Source organism: Maylandia zebra, linkage group LG9, assembly GCF_041146795.1.
Source record: "Maylandia zebra isolate NMK-2024a linkage group LG9, Mzebra_GT3a, whole genome shotgun sequence".
Taxonomy (NCBI): domain Eukaryota; kingdom Metazoa; phylum Chordata; class Actinopteri; order Cichliformes; family Cichlidae; genus Maylandia; species Maylandia zebra.
This window is the reverse complement of record NC_135175.1, coordinates 23,960,401-23,974,497: the sequence shown is the minus strand read 5'-3', so window position 1 is coordinate 23,974,497 and position 14,097 is coordinate 23,960,401. Positions and strand designations below refer to the sequence as shown.

Here is a 14,097-nt window from a genome sequence, read left to right as displayed (position 1 = left end):
ATTTAAGTGCATAGTTTAATCTGACAGTGGTACAAAAGATGACGTCAAAACCAGACAATCATAAAAATATTAAATGGAGTTTCATCCATTTGTTTTCATGTCAGGTTACATTTTTATCCAATGCCGACATCAGAAAAAATATCAGCAATCTGAGCTCATGACAAGAAATTGAAGATAAGCTCTTTCTGGGACAGTGGCGCGGCTGCCCCTCTGTTGGTCTTCCTTGGTCTCTTGTGTTCTGGGGGCCTCTGGATGTCTGAAGTTTTGATCTCCTCCATACCTGCTTCATGCCCTGGAGGACGGGGCTGTGGCCCCCCACACCCTCTAGCAGATCATTACATGAAGGAACCTTTTAAATACAAGCATGCTCACGCTCACAGGTGTACACACGGGTGCTCACACACACAAACTACACCCTTTTTGGCTCCTACCTGAAAGCACACTGTGCACTGTCGATCTTACGTGCTGCACAATAATGTTTAATATTTAGTATTTACTGTTATATTCCCATATATCATCGTGATGTTGTTTATTATGTTGCTCTTTTTTTTTTCTTCTGCTTGTTTTCTCTTTTTTCTTTCTCAACAGGTGATCCAGGTGATTGATATGTGTATTTTTTGTCTGCCTATTTTGTTGGTTTTTGTTTTTTGCCCTTTATCCTCGTCCCTCTTCCCCGCTGTTTTTCTTTCCCTCTTTCTTTCTCCTCTTTCTTTTCCCCAGTCAAGTCTGTCCCGTATTTAGCAGGTTCAAATAAAATAAACAATAAAAGGTGAATCAAATAGACCAATACGGCAAGGCTGGGATGGTCCATTTGGTAAAGTAAATCCGTTGGGCATCTTTCTGATGGCAAAAGAGCAAAACAGGACAGGCAAAAAAAAAGAAAGAAATTGAAGATAAGACATTTTCTGTGTAGAAGGAAAAATGTTTAAAGTTACAACATTAATTAAGACTATTGCAAACACACCAAAGTATAAGGTCTGCTTCCTTTGTGTTATTAGCTAAGTTGTCACAGGAACAGGAGTATATTACTGTGATCCTAGTCAGGGCTGTTGGTTGTTTTTCATTATAGTGGAAATTGTAATATGAGTAAACATAAAGTGGTTAAAAATGATTTACAGCCTAAATCTAGCCACCAGCTGTTGCCCAAGTGCTGGATCAACAGACAGAACGATGGCCCTGCAGCCAGAAGGACAACAACTTTGCCACATGAACTAAAAGCTGGCTTTGCCTTTTTTCCCTCTCCACACCCATAATTCAACTGACAATATAGCAAAACTGCTTACACATACATCAATTTGGTATTAATTTTATTCAAAAACTCTTGACCTGCCTGATGCAGTTGCAGCACCTCTGCAGTGCACTCATCCCAAGTATCTCCTTGTCTATGCAATAAGCCTAATGACTTTGAGGGCCACATTCATAATCACAGGGGTGGGCAGTGTCAGGCGGATTAGGACTCCAGATGGTGCTGTTACTGCCTGACTGTCTGTCTGGCAACGAATGTACAGCTGCGGGAGGTCACATGTTTTTACTACAGCGGTAAGCTCTGCCTCTGCAGCCGAGACGCACAGCATCACAGACTCCTGTCACCTCTAACAGCTGATACAGTGTTTCTGGGGTTTTAAGGTATGCTTTGTGTGCAGTGGGTGTGTTTTTAGTCTGCCTTTTATAGCAAAGTTTAGTGGACCATGCAACAGATGTCATGCTATCAAATTAAAGCTTAATGCCCGGTCTGGGAAAGAAAAACACTTCAGAGCTAACCATGACACCGCAGAGGTTAAACACTCCACCGTGTGTGTCCGTCCACTCATGCCCGGGTCACTGTGTGGGTTTGATCTGCCTTAGAGAGACTCCAGCTAGCTTCACTACACATGAGGGATAACACTTGCTGTTGGAAGAGCTCTCAAGTATGCTCATCTCATTTCCTCTCCTAGATATCACCTCAGCAGTGACACCGGTTGCATTTAAGAGCAAGTCCCCAGGAAGCACAGCAGTCAGTGTTATCCCTTTTGACTGAAGCAGAGAGGTTGGCTTTTTTTTTTATGCCAGGCGTCAGCTGCTTGCACCCCTGGGTCATGGTACTCTGAACAAAAACCAGGGGATTTGCATAATTCATTACAGTCGCTGTGGAGCGGAGAGGCGACACAGGTGTCCCGGGCATTGTGGGAGAACGAGCATGTCTAAGAAGCCAAAGGTAAAAAGGAAAAAAAAGAAAATTACATACAACCTGTTCTTGAACCTGTTCTTGTTTCTGTGTAATCAGCAGCTTACTTCTCTCTTCAGAGCTTGTACTATTAGTTGTAGCACTGGATTGTTTTTCTCAAAGCTTTTTTTTATTGCTAGTGTTTTTTCTGTTTGTAGTGCTTGCTGCTTCCAGGTTTGTTTGTGATGACGTCGACAGTCTGCCGTACTGTATATCCTGTCTGTGAGGTCTGTTATCATGGGCCTATACTGCTGGAATTCCATGCAATATACATTAAGTGAAGCTTAGTTTTTAATCATGGGTTGTTGTGGGACTGTGTCTTGTATAAAGCCACTGATGCTGCAGGTGAAAGGCAAGCTGCAGGGTCATCTTTCTCTTCACATGTGAAGAGAACTCCAGCTGGTCCAGTGAAAGAGTCAAACAGCTAAATGCTTTGTGGCAGACTCTTTCTTTTATAGTGCAGGACCATTTACCCTGTGTTATTTTATATATATGGCAGTGTCGCTAAAGCTTTTGTCTTGTGAGTCCTCATAATTCCTTGCCTGCTTGTGGCAGATTTTGATTGTTTTGTTTTGTTTAGTTCATGAATTTTTAGAAGCAGTAAAGGAAGTTGTATTGTGCTGTTAGATTATATGATTATTTTTATATCATTGTAAAATGACTAAAAAGTGAATGTCTTTGTAAATCTTTGACTAATCTAGATGAAAATGCTAAGAGCATTTTTTTTTAATTTACATTACATATTTACATATTTACATTTATTGGAATTTTTCTGTTAGGTGAGAAATGATGAGACAAGGCAGCACAAATAAATATTGCAAAGGTCATGCACTTAAACGCGCACGAGTGGGAAATCACTCGTAAAACCTTTGCCCCAGATCACGTGTGCTGTAAAACATCAGTAATGTAGTAGAATAAAACTTTTTTATTAACAAACAACAACAAAAATAAAAATTCTGCACACACATAATATATTTCTAAATGTTTAGATTTTAGTTTAGTCCACAATCTACCACAAAGGCAGGTAAATTTGCAATGCTATATGATAAATTAACATAATATTATAAAATAGACCAGTACAGATTTTATTTTAGTATTTTGGATAGCAAGAAGCAAAACATAGAGGGAGTAGGATAATGACTCCTGTAGGCTGGAGCCTTCCTCTTCCCACATTGACTTCAAGCGACCAGATCTTCACAGTTTCTAACCATGTTTCATGTCAGTCATTTCTTCTGCTCTAAATCCTGGATTGGTTGAACGGCCAAAGCAGATTTAAATCTCCTTACTGAGAGAAGCAATCATTACAAAGTGAGTCAGGGGATCAAGTGGACATAAGCAATAACCCCTGTGGGTGTTTTTATGTGGAAGGTGGATTGTCATCCCTCCAGAATAAGGATGCACTCTACATAGAGAAAGATTGAATGGCACAAGGGACAATTGCCTTACAGCAAGACGCAGGTCTGCACAAAAGTGGATGAGACTACGTTGTATACATGTGCTGTGACAGGAAACTAAACTCATCGCGGTGTGTTCAGAGACATGGGTCTGAAAATGGACCAGTAACTAACCCAAATACAGTTTTTATAATCACAACCACTCAACACTTCTCCCCAGCTCTGTGGAGCTTTTTAGTGCCTTTGTGCTCTTTTTCTTTTTTAATTCACTCTCACTGCTTTCATAGTGTGAGATTATTCCCAGTTGTTCTTCTCAGGGGGGGAAAAAGGAACAAACAACTAATGGCAGGCAGTGTTAGTGATTAGATATTTTCCAGCCAACTAATATACTCATTGTATGAAATATACTAGTTGTAAAAAGGTCAACTAGTCTAAAGGATAGAAAACACTTAACATTCAAACTATTTTGTGTGTATTTTGTATGAAATCATTAATCACATCCCTTATTAATCAAATCATGTTTCAAATGTTGCTGAAATGTGCAGCACATGACAACAGGTGTAACATTGCAAAGAATAGTTTGCAGAACTTAGCTAATCTTAGCAGTGCTGGCAGCAGTAGTCCTGGTTTCTTCCAGGCTAATTTCCACACCACGGTGCAGAATGTGGTTACACCTGGCTTCATTTGTTTGGTTATTCCAGTTTTTTCAGTCAGAGCCCACATGGCGCTGCAGCGCCGATTAGTGGCAGGTGGCACTGTAACATCTTTTGAACTGGTAATTGTCATTGTAGATGTATAAAAGAAGCTGTTGCTGTTAGCGTTTTTGGTGCCAAATAGCAAGGGCAGAAATGTTTAAACGTCTAATCGCACACATTCCTCTTAGTGACTAGCTGATGTGCTCAGTGGAGTCTTTCTCTCAGGAGCTGGTAGACAAAAACTGGACTACAAAACAAAGCTGTCTTATTAAACACATGGCACAGAAATATTTATCTAGTAAATATATATTTAACGACAGCTCCATGTCAGGACTGTTTCAATTATCTCTCTATGGCCAAAAGTTTAATGTAAGTCAAGAAATCAACATAAGTCAGTGTCTTAAGTGAGCTTGTATGTGAACTGAATTACCAGCTGTCAGGCCATACATTTAACTGATTAAAAATGAGTGGGCCCAGGCTCTGTGCCAGAACCGTTTGGAGTGATGAAAGTGTTTCTCTGTCTTTGTCCATCTTGTGCCATCAGTGGATCATACAACTACTGCATTTGATACTTATGAAAATGTGTTTGCACACACAGTGTGAGTGCATCATCCTCTTCTTGTGTGTTCCTGACCTACATGTGACTTTATTGGTCAGAGCAGTACCGATTTGATGACTGAAGAGTTTTTCCTATGAGTCCATGTGGAACAGCCGATGCGTTGATGTGTTCAGCGAGCGTGAAGTGAGTCCGTTTAGCACCACACACTGCACTACAGCCGCCAGAAGTTGTACATTGTTGTTGAGTACAGTAATAAATGCCAGCGCTTCGGACTTCATCAAGTGTTTGCTTCCCTTAGCTGTTCACAAACTCTGAGCTCATGATCTTCATTCCCTTTGGCGTGCTTGACAAGCTTCCTTTGTCTCCACGGACTAAGCACATCTTGGGACGGGTAAGATGGAGTCAACTTTTCAGTAAAGGCTTTGCGATTTCTTTGCTTTCTTTCTTTGGAAATGTCCTGTTCTGTTTTATGATTATTTTATTTTAAGAACAGATGAGAAATGTAAGTGGTGTGGGCGCAGGTTCAATGCTATTCTTAGGTTTGGTACACATGCTAGCGGGATGCCCTTTGGTGATGTGGGGGAAGCAGCAGTCGAACTGTCGAGATGCTCCGAGAGGCAACAGGAAGCAGAACAGCTGTGGCTTCTGTCTCTCTTTCTCATCCGTCTCTTTTTCTTTCTCCATTATTTTTCTCCGTGTATCTCTCTCTCATTCCCCCTCCTCTTCGTTCTCTCACCATCTGTAATTAGAGATGGTCCCTGGGCTCAAGTGGCCCTGCATGTACTGTAGCTAGGTAACATCAGTCAGATGTTGGCTGCAGGCCCTGTGGGTTTTATTAGATTAGAATCACAGTCAGGGGATGGATTCTCCAGCTTCATCTGGAAATTTTGCATCGGGATGCTATTCCACCTTAATCCTTTATACTCATTTTTATCTGGTGTAAACCGTAACTTTTGTTTTGTTATTTTGTTATTAAAAGTATCAGTACTTTATATTTTCTCAAAAACCCGTCTTTCAGTTTAATAAAAATAAGCCAAAACTTTCAAATCTGTGCTTTATTACAATAGATTTGTAAATGTCTTCATCCATGTTATTTATAAATGTAAAGCTATAGCAAGCAGAAATTATCTATGCCACTTTACGCCCAAAGATAACAAAAAAAGCATTTTTGCTGTTCAGTTATTAAGATGTCATAGCTTGTTTACAGAAACCAAACTGACAATACTGTAATTTCTTGATAAGGATTCATTTGTAGGTATTTGTAGGTTACCACTTGCATGTATTAAATTAAAGAAATTAACCCAAAAAAAGATATGTCTTAATGAATTTTAGGAGTACTGGGGGTAGACAGCAAGTAGTTGCTTCCTCTTTTTAAGATTATGTGTTTAAACTAAGACCCAGGTTGCCTGTAGTTTGCTTGAAAGACACCAACTTGTCTGCAAACACTTGCAAACTAGATAAACTGTGAAAAGTGTGACACAAAGAAGAAACAGAAGTTGTCTGCAATGATAAGATAAGATAAAGATAAGATAACCTTTATTAGTCCCACACGTGGGAAATTTGTTTTGTCACAGCAGGAAGTGGACAGTGCAAAAGTTATGAGGCAAAAATTAGAATACAATAAGAATAAATAAAAATAAATATACAATAAGATAAAAATAGAATACAAATACAAATACTATATACAACTGAGTAAAAATACAACGATGACAGAAAGGATTATTGCACTTAGTATTATTGCATATGTATGGATGTGTGTGCTTGATCAGTTAAAGTCTTTATTATGGAGTCTGACAGCAGTGGGGAGGAAAGACCTGCGAAATCTCTCCGTCCCACACCGTGGGTGCCGCAGTCTCCCACTGAAGGAGCTGCTCAGTGCTGTCACAGTCTGCTGCATGGGGTGGGAGATGTTGTCCAACAGGGATGACAGCTTAGCCGCCGTTCTCCTGTCACTCACCACCTCCACTGGGTCCAGATGGCATCCTAGAACAGAGCTGGCCCTTCGGATCACCCTGTTCAGTCTCTTCCTGTCCCCAGCAGAGATGCTGCCGCCCCAGCAGACCACACCATAAAAGATAGCAGAAGCCACAACAGAGTCATAGAATTTCTTCAGGAGTGGGCCCTCCACTCCAAACGACCTGAGTCTCCGCAGCAGGTACAGCCTGCTCTGCCCTTTCCTGTAGAGGGCGTCTGAGTTATGAGTCCAGAAGCACAAGTTTTACTAGCCCTAGGCTACTATTGTGACGAGTGTTTGCAGACAAGTCAAGTTTATTTCTATAGCACATTTAAGAACAACAGCTTTGGACAAAGAGCTGCACATCTAATATAATCAAATAACATAAAAAAATAGGACAAAATGACGGTTTACGAAAAGAATCAGAGAAAGTCAAAGTATTCACATCTCATTCTTATTGCAGTTTTCAAGCAGCTTAAAGTGTCTAATGTTGCCGAGTTCCTGATGAAGAAATAGGTTGTTCCAGAGTTTTGGAGCAGCACAGATATCTTCTGTGCTTTAAACTAGATTTAAAGATCATTTGCTCAGCAGACCTCAGTGATCTAGGCGGGAATGCGCAAACTTAAATGATCAGAGGTGTAAAATTGTGCCAACCTCTGGAATGCATTCAAGGCATTAAATAAACTCAATTCAGGAACTGATTGGCAGTCAGTGCGGGGATGCTAATATAGGTGATATGTAGTCTTGCTTGCATATGCCAGTTATGAAGCGTGCCGCAGCATTTAGGACCAGCTGCGGTTGGCTAAGCAGCTGAACCTGAATAAAAACTATTACAGTAGTCAAGTCGAGGCCTAAGTTGACCCGATTCTGGCTCCAGCTTTATATTTTTTATACAGACACAGGACTGATATCAAGCTTTTCATCTAACTTGGGACAAAAAAGTTATAAACACATTGATTTTATTTCTGTCTAACAAATCAGCTAAAAAAACAAACATGAGTACTGAATTTGGATCCAAAACCTTTAAAATTCAAGCATTTGACTACATGTGAATTTATGCAATAACTGCTGATTGTCTCAAGACTTTGCAGGATCATCTGAGTACAGTAAATATGTTCTTGTGAAAGTAGGGTAAGAAAATCAAATTAAATTAAACGGTAGATTTTTTGTACGGGGATTTTTTTATCGACAAAAGGATTCATTTAGCAGTTCTTGAAAGCCTCTTGGAGAGTTTCATTTATATAATAGCATTCTTGGCAGGGCAGTCGCCCTTAGGAGGGGCCTGTCTGACATTTCCTCAGTGATCTAATTGTAGTGTATTTTAGCCCATTAGTGGTCTATTAAAGTTTGCTAAACATCATTTGTATGCCTTGTTATGATTGCACTTTTGACAGAAAACAAAACACTGTTCATGTTGTTAGTGATTGTCTCCATCTCTGGCGATACGCCTCGGTCATAATCAATCAATTATCATCAGTGTCTGCTATTGCTTTGTCTCTTGTTTATGATGTCTTCAGTGTTATGATGTTGTATTGATATAAGGCGGATTAACTCATGAACCTGAGTGCTTCATCACTTGCAAGTGCGTGCGGCAGTGCTGAGAGGTTGTCTTTTGGGCTATTTACTTTGAGAGTGGTAGCGAGTGTGAAGTCACACTAGCATGAAAACTGTCCACTCCTGGTTTGGTGGTCCGGTGCCTCAAGAGACTATCCTGTTACTGAGTGTACACAGGTGTGATCCGTTCGCTTAACCCAATACATCGAACTGCTCTCATCTGACTTGCTTGAATTGCAAAACTGAATCTTCGTTTCTTCTCTTCCTCTGAAGATGCTTGGAGCAGAGGGAGGCTGATCTAAAAATAGTGAGATGTAAAGACCACGCTTGGTAATGAATTATGCATAATCACTAAGCTTCAGTAAATTTTCTAATAGCTTCCTAGAATTTTTTTTAAGTGGTTACATCCCATCATCTTCAATGTAGTTCTTAAATCACAAAGTCTGTTAGCACCCAGATGATACTGTAGGTATGATAGATGAGGGACAAGCTAAAGAAGCAGGGTTACTTTAGGGTTTGAGGAGTATTACAGGTTGACAGGTGTGGAGATTTTGGAGTGATATTATATAGCACTCTCACCAACATGATGAATACTCAAAATAACATTTTTGATAATGGCAATCGCCATTTTTAAAAACTTGAAGAAGAGGCACTAAGCCTCCACTGGTAAACAAATGGTGTCCCAGTATATAAAATGGTTTCTCCTCTTCATTACCAATCTGGATATATAGTATATTTGGCCTTCTACCATATTTAAAGCTTGGAACGCTTTTAATGTCTTGGTTTCAGGTAGTAGAGCTTGTTGTCCATTAATCAAAAGGTCAATGGTTCGATCTCCATCACCTTCATGTGCTAAAGAGTCCTGGCAACTATTTCCATCTTTGTGTGCTGAAATGGAAGCGCCAAACTGAAGTCTTATATATTTTGCAGTAAGTGAAGTGCACAATTTTTCTTAATTAGGCTTTTATGAAGCATCGCCTTTTTTATTTTTTAAAAAGGCTTTAATCTCAAGCTTGAAAGCAAATGCACCTCGCCAAATTAAATAATTAGACACATAACCCCCATTGAAACCCCTTTTTGTTTGTACACTTCTGCAACAGTGTCAGTCTAAATCAGCGGTCTCCAACCTTTTTTGCACCACGGACCGGTTTATGCCCAACATTATTTTCACGGACCGGCCTTTAAGGTGTCGCGGATAAATACAACAAAATAAAACTAGTACCAGTACCGAAAAAAAGATTTATTTATAACACACGTGAAAAGACCCAGGAAAACCGAGTTAACGATAAAAACAATAACAAAATAACGCTGAAAACCGATAAAAACCCTGAAAACCATACATTTCACACCTGAGCCTCAACTCTCGCAGCCCGGTACCAAACGACTCACGGACCGGTACCGGTCCGAGGCCCGGGGGTTTCTGGACCGCTGGTCTAAATATCCAGCTGGGCACATTGGAAGGAAATTCCCATGAGCTGCTCAATGTTAAAGGAAACATGTTCAAATTAAATGTTCTTCATTCAGACTCAATTTTAAATAAGCACCTCTGCAAAAGAGCAGCACAAGGTCAAATAAAACAGATGGTTTTGAATATTAATATACGCAAAAGATCGCAGCTTCATCAAATCAGGTCAGCCTCCACAAGGTGACTCTTTTTTTAACTATGGAAGGAAACAGCTGTTGGTATTGTCTTTTTTTTTTTTCAAAAGTGAATGAAATTGGGATGTTATATTGATTCCTCTCCCATGGTCCAATTACTGTATGCTGGTTTTGTAAGCTGTCCTTTTTGGCCTTTATGTACTTGTCAGTGTGAGGGCCTGCTGACGTCATTGTGTGCATGTATACTGATCAATAAGCCAAAGGCAATGCCGGCACTCATTTCTGTGGCAGAAGCAGAAGACATTGATCTGTCAAATCCCGAGCTGATAATCATAGTGATGCCTGCTGGCAGTGAAGAATGCTATTATGTTGTGCTATATTTACTTTATAGCAAAATAAAACAACTAATCTGAACTGTAACTTTATTAATTTGACATCGATTACACGATTACACATTTAAATAAACTTCTCTGGCCTAAGCATAAAATCTTGGCAGGGTTGGCTGGAGCCTCATCGCTAGATAAACATGTTGTCATTTTTATGCATTACTTTAATTTAGTAGGATCTTAAAAATCTCTTTTTATTTAGAGTTTGCAGAATATACCCTGATTATTGTGAATTTTTGGCAGTATGTAGCGGATTTTACATGCAGAAGTCACTTTTGGTACACGTTCAGAGACACGGTATCACACTTTCTGATCAAATGTCATCACGCTCAGCATGTTAAGGTTTTTGCCTCTAGCATTTAGCTTAATTAGTCTGCCTTTCACCTTCTCACCTTGACCTCATGTTGCCATCAACAGGGTTTAGGTTAGATCTGAAAATATTAATGTGCAAAGGTTTGAGATACTCTAGATTTGTGTCTGTCATACTGTACCACCAGGAAGGCTTCTGCTCTGCTTCTAATTCATCATGCATGACAGTAACTCCAAACATACAGCCACACAGAAACATTGGGGAAGAACAGGAAGTCCTGCAACTGTGTAAAATGTGGGCCAAAGGCTTTAAAGATCTTACAGATTGTACACAAGTGAAGCAAAAAGAACCGGTGCTACTTTGAAGGCAAAAAAGTATCAGAGATCAAAGAAAATATCAAAACCGACCATCAAAATTTGAGCTCATGCTGCCAATTGAATGAAGCCTGTCTGTACATAGAGATGCCATCCTGCCCTTGATGAGGACATGTTGTTCACATTTAATGAAGGACTAGGAGCTTAAAAACAAGGTGACTGGACTGGACTAACAGAGAGTGCACATTTCCACACAGTCAGGAAAAAAAACCCATAGAATAAATGTTTTATTTTACATATAACCTTTTCCCTGAAGGATACATTTTAATGTAATCCCCCTCATATCACAAACATTTAAATTTGCAACTATTTTTCCAGTAGACTGTAACAATTAATTATTTTTTGAATTATGTTACTCTAATTTTGGAAAATCTTTGGAAAACACTGGTCAAGACTATTAGAAAATGTACTTTGTAACATACTTTTATTACCTAAGGGACAAAAATCTTTTTTCTTTGTCAAGGGGCCAGAAAAATGTACAAACATCTGTTTAGTAAGGCGACATAGTCAATACAAAAATAGTATAAAAACCAATCATGCTTAGTAACCCTCCCATGATACACATACTGATTCATGAAGAATGACACAATTGAAAGAGTCAAGACGCATTTTTTAAATGATTTTATATTACACAACAGTGGAGTTCAGCTCCAAATAAAAGAAATAGAGCTTAAAACCACTGTTGCAGTGACATGAGGATGACTATACCACGGTGTGTCACATGCCGAGCAAACACCCTGAATGATAATCCTCAGAAAGGGGTTAACCCTGATCAAACCAAATATTCACAATATAATCTAGGATTTAGGCTGGGCTGCCCAAAACAACATTTTCTCTCCATCAAAAAGGGAAAAAAAAATACAAATCTGCGTTTACCAGAATGTCATATGAAGCTCAGAGCTTGTATAATCATCCAGGTTGGACATTAAATGGCACAACTGCTTACTCACTTCTCATCTGTGCTTTTCAGTTTGTATTTTTCCACTGACTGTGCTGCATTCCCCTGTCGTTGCTCCCCTTTTTGTAACCAGAAAATTAAGATTAGTTAAAGGTTTATTTTGCAAACTTATGACTAAGATTTTACGTCACGTGTTGAGTTATGTTTTAACACTATTAGATTACTGAACATCTCAGCCTGTGTACGATCTGACGTAACAGCAATGTGATGAAAAAGCACACATCACAGCTTCGTCACTGGCTCTGATCATAAAGAGATGGATCTGAGTTTCTTTAGAGTAACCGCTGCAGTTTTAAATGCCAGTTTACATGGCTATAATGTCAGACATGTAAGGGTTGTTTTTTTTTTTTTACCTTACTTTTGTGTCATTAAAAGACCAAATGGAAAATTTCCCACTTTTTTCCCACTGATGATGAAAGCAAATATAGCATTCTGTCGATGTCGCGAACGTAATCGCTTCCTGACGTTTTCTAAGCAACATGTGTTTAGACTAAAGTTCAAGCCCTTTAAGCCTTTGTCTCTACCGAGTGTAACCTCTTGAAGGCGAAGTGGAACACATGTAAACTTCCCAGATCACACACTCACACACAGACATAAAAAGCTTCTGCAGCTGCTTTTGGTGCTTTCTGGAATTTTCAGGCCGGCCCTTTCAGTCGGAGATCTTACTTCCTAACTAGCTGTATGTGTGTGTGTGTGTGTGTGCGTTTGAGACAGAGAGTGTGTGTGTGGGAGGGGAGAGGGGCACGGGGGCTTGTTTTTGGGGCTGGAGGACGGCCGCAGTGCTCCAAAGGAGTGCTCTCGCAGCGTGGGAACGACGCTTGTCTTTTCTCTGCCTCTCAGGGACTAAAGTAGGCCAAAGAAGGACTGAGAGGAGCTAACTTTCTCCTCCAGATCCAACTTTTGCTGCTCAGGCTACAGAAGCAAAGCTCTGGAGCCAAGACAAGGGGATTTGTAGGAGTGAAGCAGTCAGGCTGGTAGGAGTTCCTGTACTCCGTGAGAAGATGGGCAGCAGCTGAGGAGATTTTCTCCCAGCCCGGCTGAACAGCAATAGCAGTCAACTGGGCAGAAATGTATCACTCTGGCAGTGAGGAGTCAGATCTGGTAAGTTTGTATAAACATGCTTTCTGCCGTGTCCTTTTCTGAGCCTAGCTTCTTCTTTACTTTAGACAAAGAGGGAGGTTCTTGTTGGAGAATGGAAGATATCAATGTGATATTTAAAGGGGTATCATCACACATAAGTGATATTTTACTCCACTGGTGCTTCAACAGAAAGTTAGTGAGGCTCTTTCTCAAGTTGCACATGTTAACTCTCATGCAGCATGCTCTTAAGACAAAGAGACTCGTGTGAGCAACCAGTATGAATTTGTGAGCACCGCTGCACGACCACTGCTAGCCTGTAGTGAGGAAATGAGATGGTGTTTAACAAATGGGGAGAGGGAAAGAAAGTCAACAGCCAGGAAGAGGTAGGTTTTTATATACAGAGACCGGTAGAGAGCACATACCTAGGCTCAGCCTGAATGTTTTGTTTCAAAAAGAGGTTCTTAAAGAGTATAAATGAGTGAATGTCATGTCCAAGAGACTTTCTAGTTAGTATCTCAAATATTTACTGTTCTGGTTGTGTGTGCTTCATGTCTTTGTGCGGGTGAATGAAATGATTACAGAAACCTTTAAAGTCTGCCTTTTGGCAGTGGTTGTCATAAATAAAATACCAGTTTGATAACACACATCCTAACAAGCAGGGTTTAGACCCCAGGAGCTTCATTTCAGATACTGGTGTAGAAGCCAAACACCTCAACAGTACAAAATTTATCAGGTTGAATTTAAAGACAATGAAAATATTTCCATTTGATGAAACGCTTCAAGTATAAAAAAATTAGATGTAAAGTTTAAAACAATTACACACAACAGTAAACAATCTGTTTTAAAGAAGTTGGAACAAAATCATATAGATTACATTTTGCATGGATTATGCAGAAAACCAAAGGGATTTTTCGAGACTTTCCTTTGGTGTGCCAAACCAGGCTAACTAAAGCAAATAAATCATAGCTGCAACATTTAAATCACCTTCTTTATGCTGAGCTGTCAAATCAGATCTAGTCTGATAAACACAG

At 39.8% G+C, this 14,097-nt stretch overlaps 1 protein-coding gene across 9 annotated transcripts in view; it reads left to right on the top strand.

The window, feature by feature from the left end:
* cacnb2a (calcium channel, voltage-dependent, beta 2a) overlaps positions 1-14,097 on the top strand; it is a 72,345-nt gene that overhangs the window by 21,135 nt on the left and 37,113 nt on the right. The window contains exon 1 of one of the 9 annotated variants that reach the window (XM_076888203.1): positions 2,104-2,194. The exons of 6 other annotated variants lie outside the window; for them this stretch is intronic. In XM_076888203.1, the coding sequence (XP_076744318.1) occupies positions 2,177-2,194 (18 nt within the window). In that variant the 5' untranslated portion in view covers positions 2,104-2,176. Of the gene's footprint in view, positions 1-2,103; positions 2,195-5,112; positions 5,243-12,774; positions 13,088-14,097 lie in introns of those variants that run through there. 2 more of the 9 variants (XM_076888200.1, XM_004546858.5) reach the window with 2 other exon arrangements.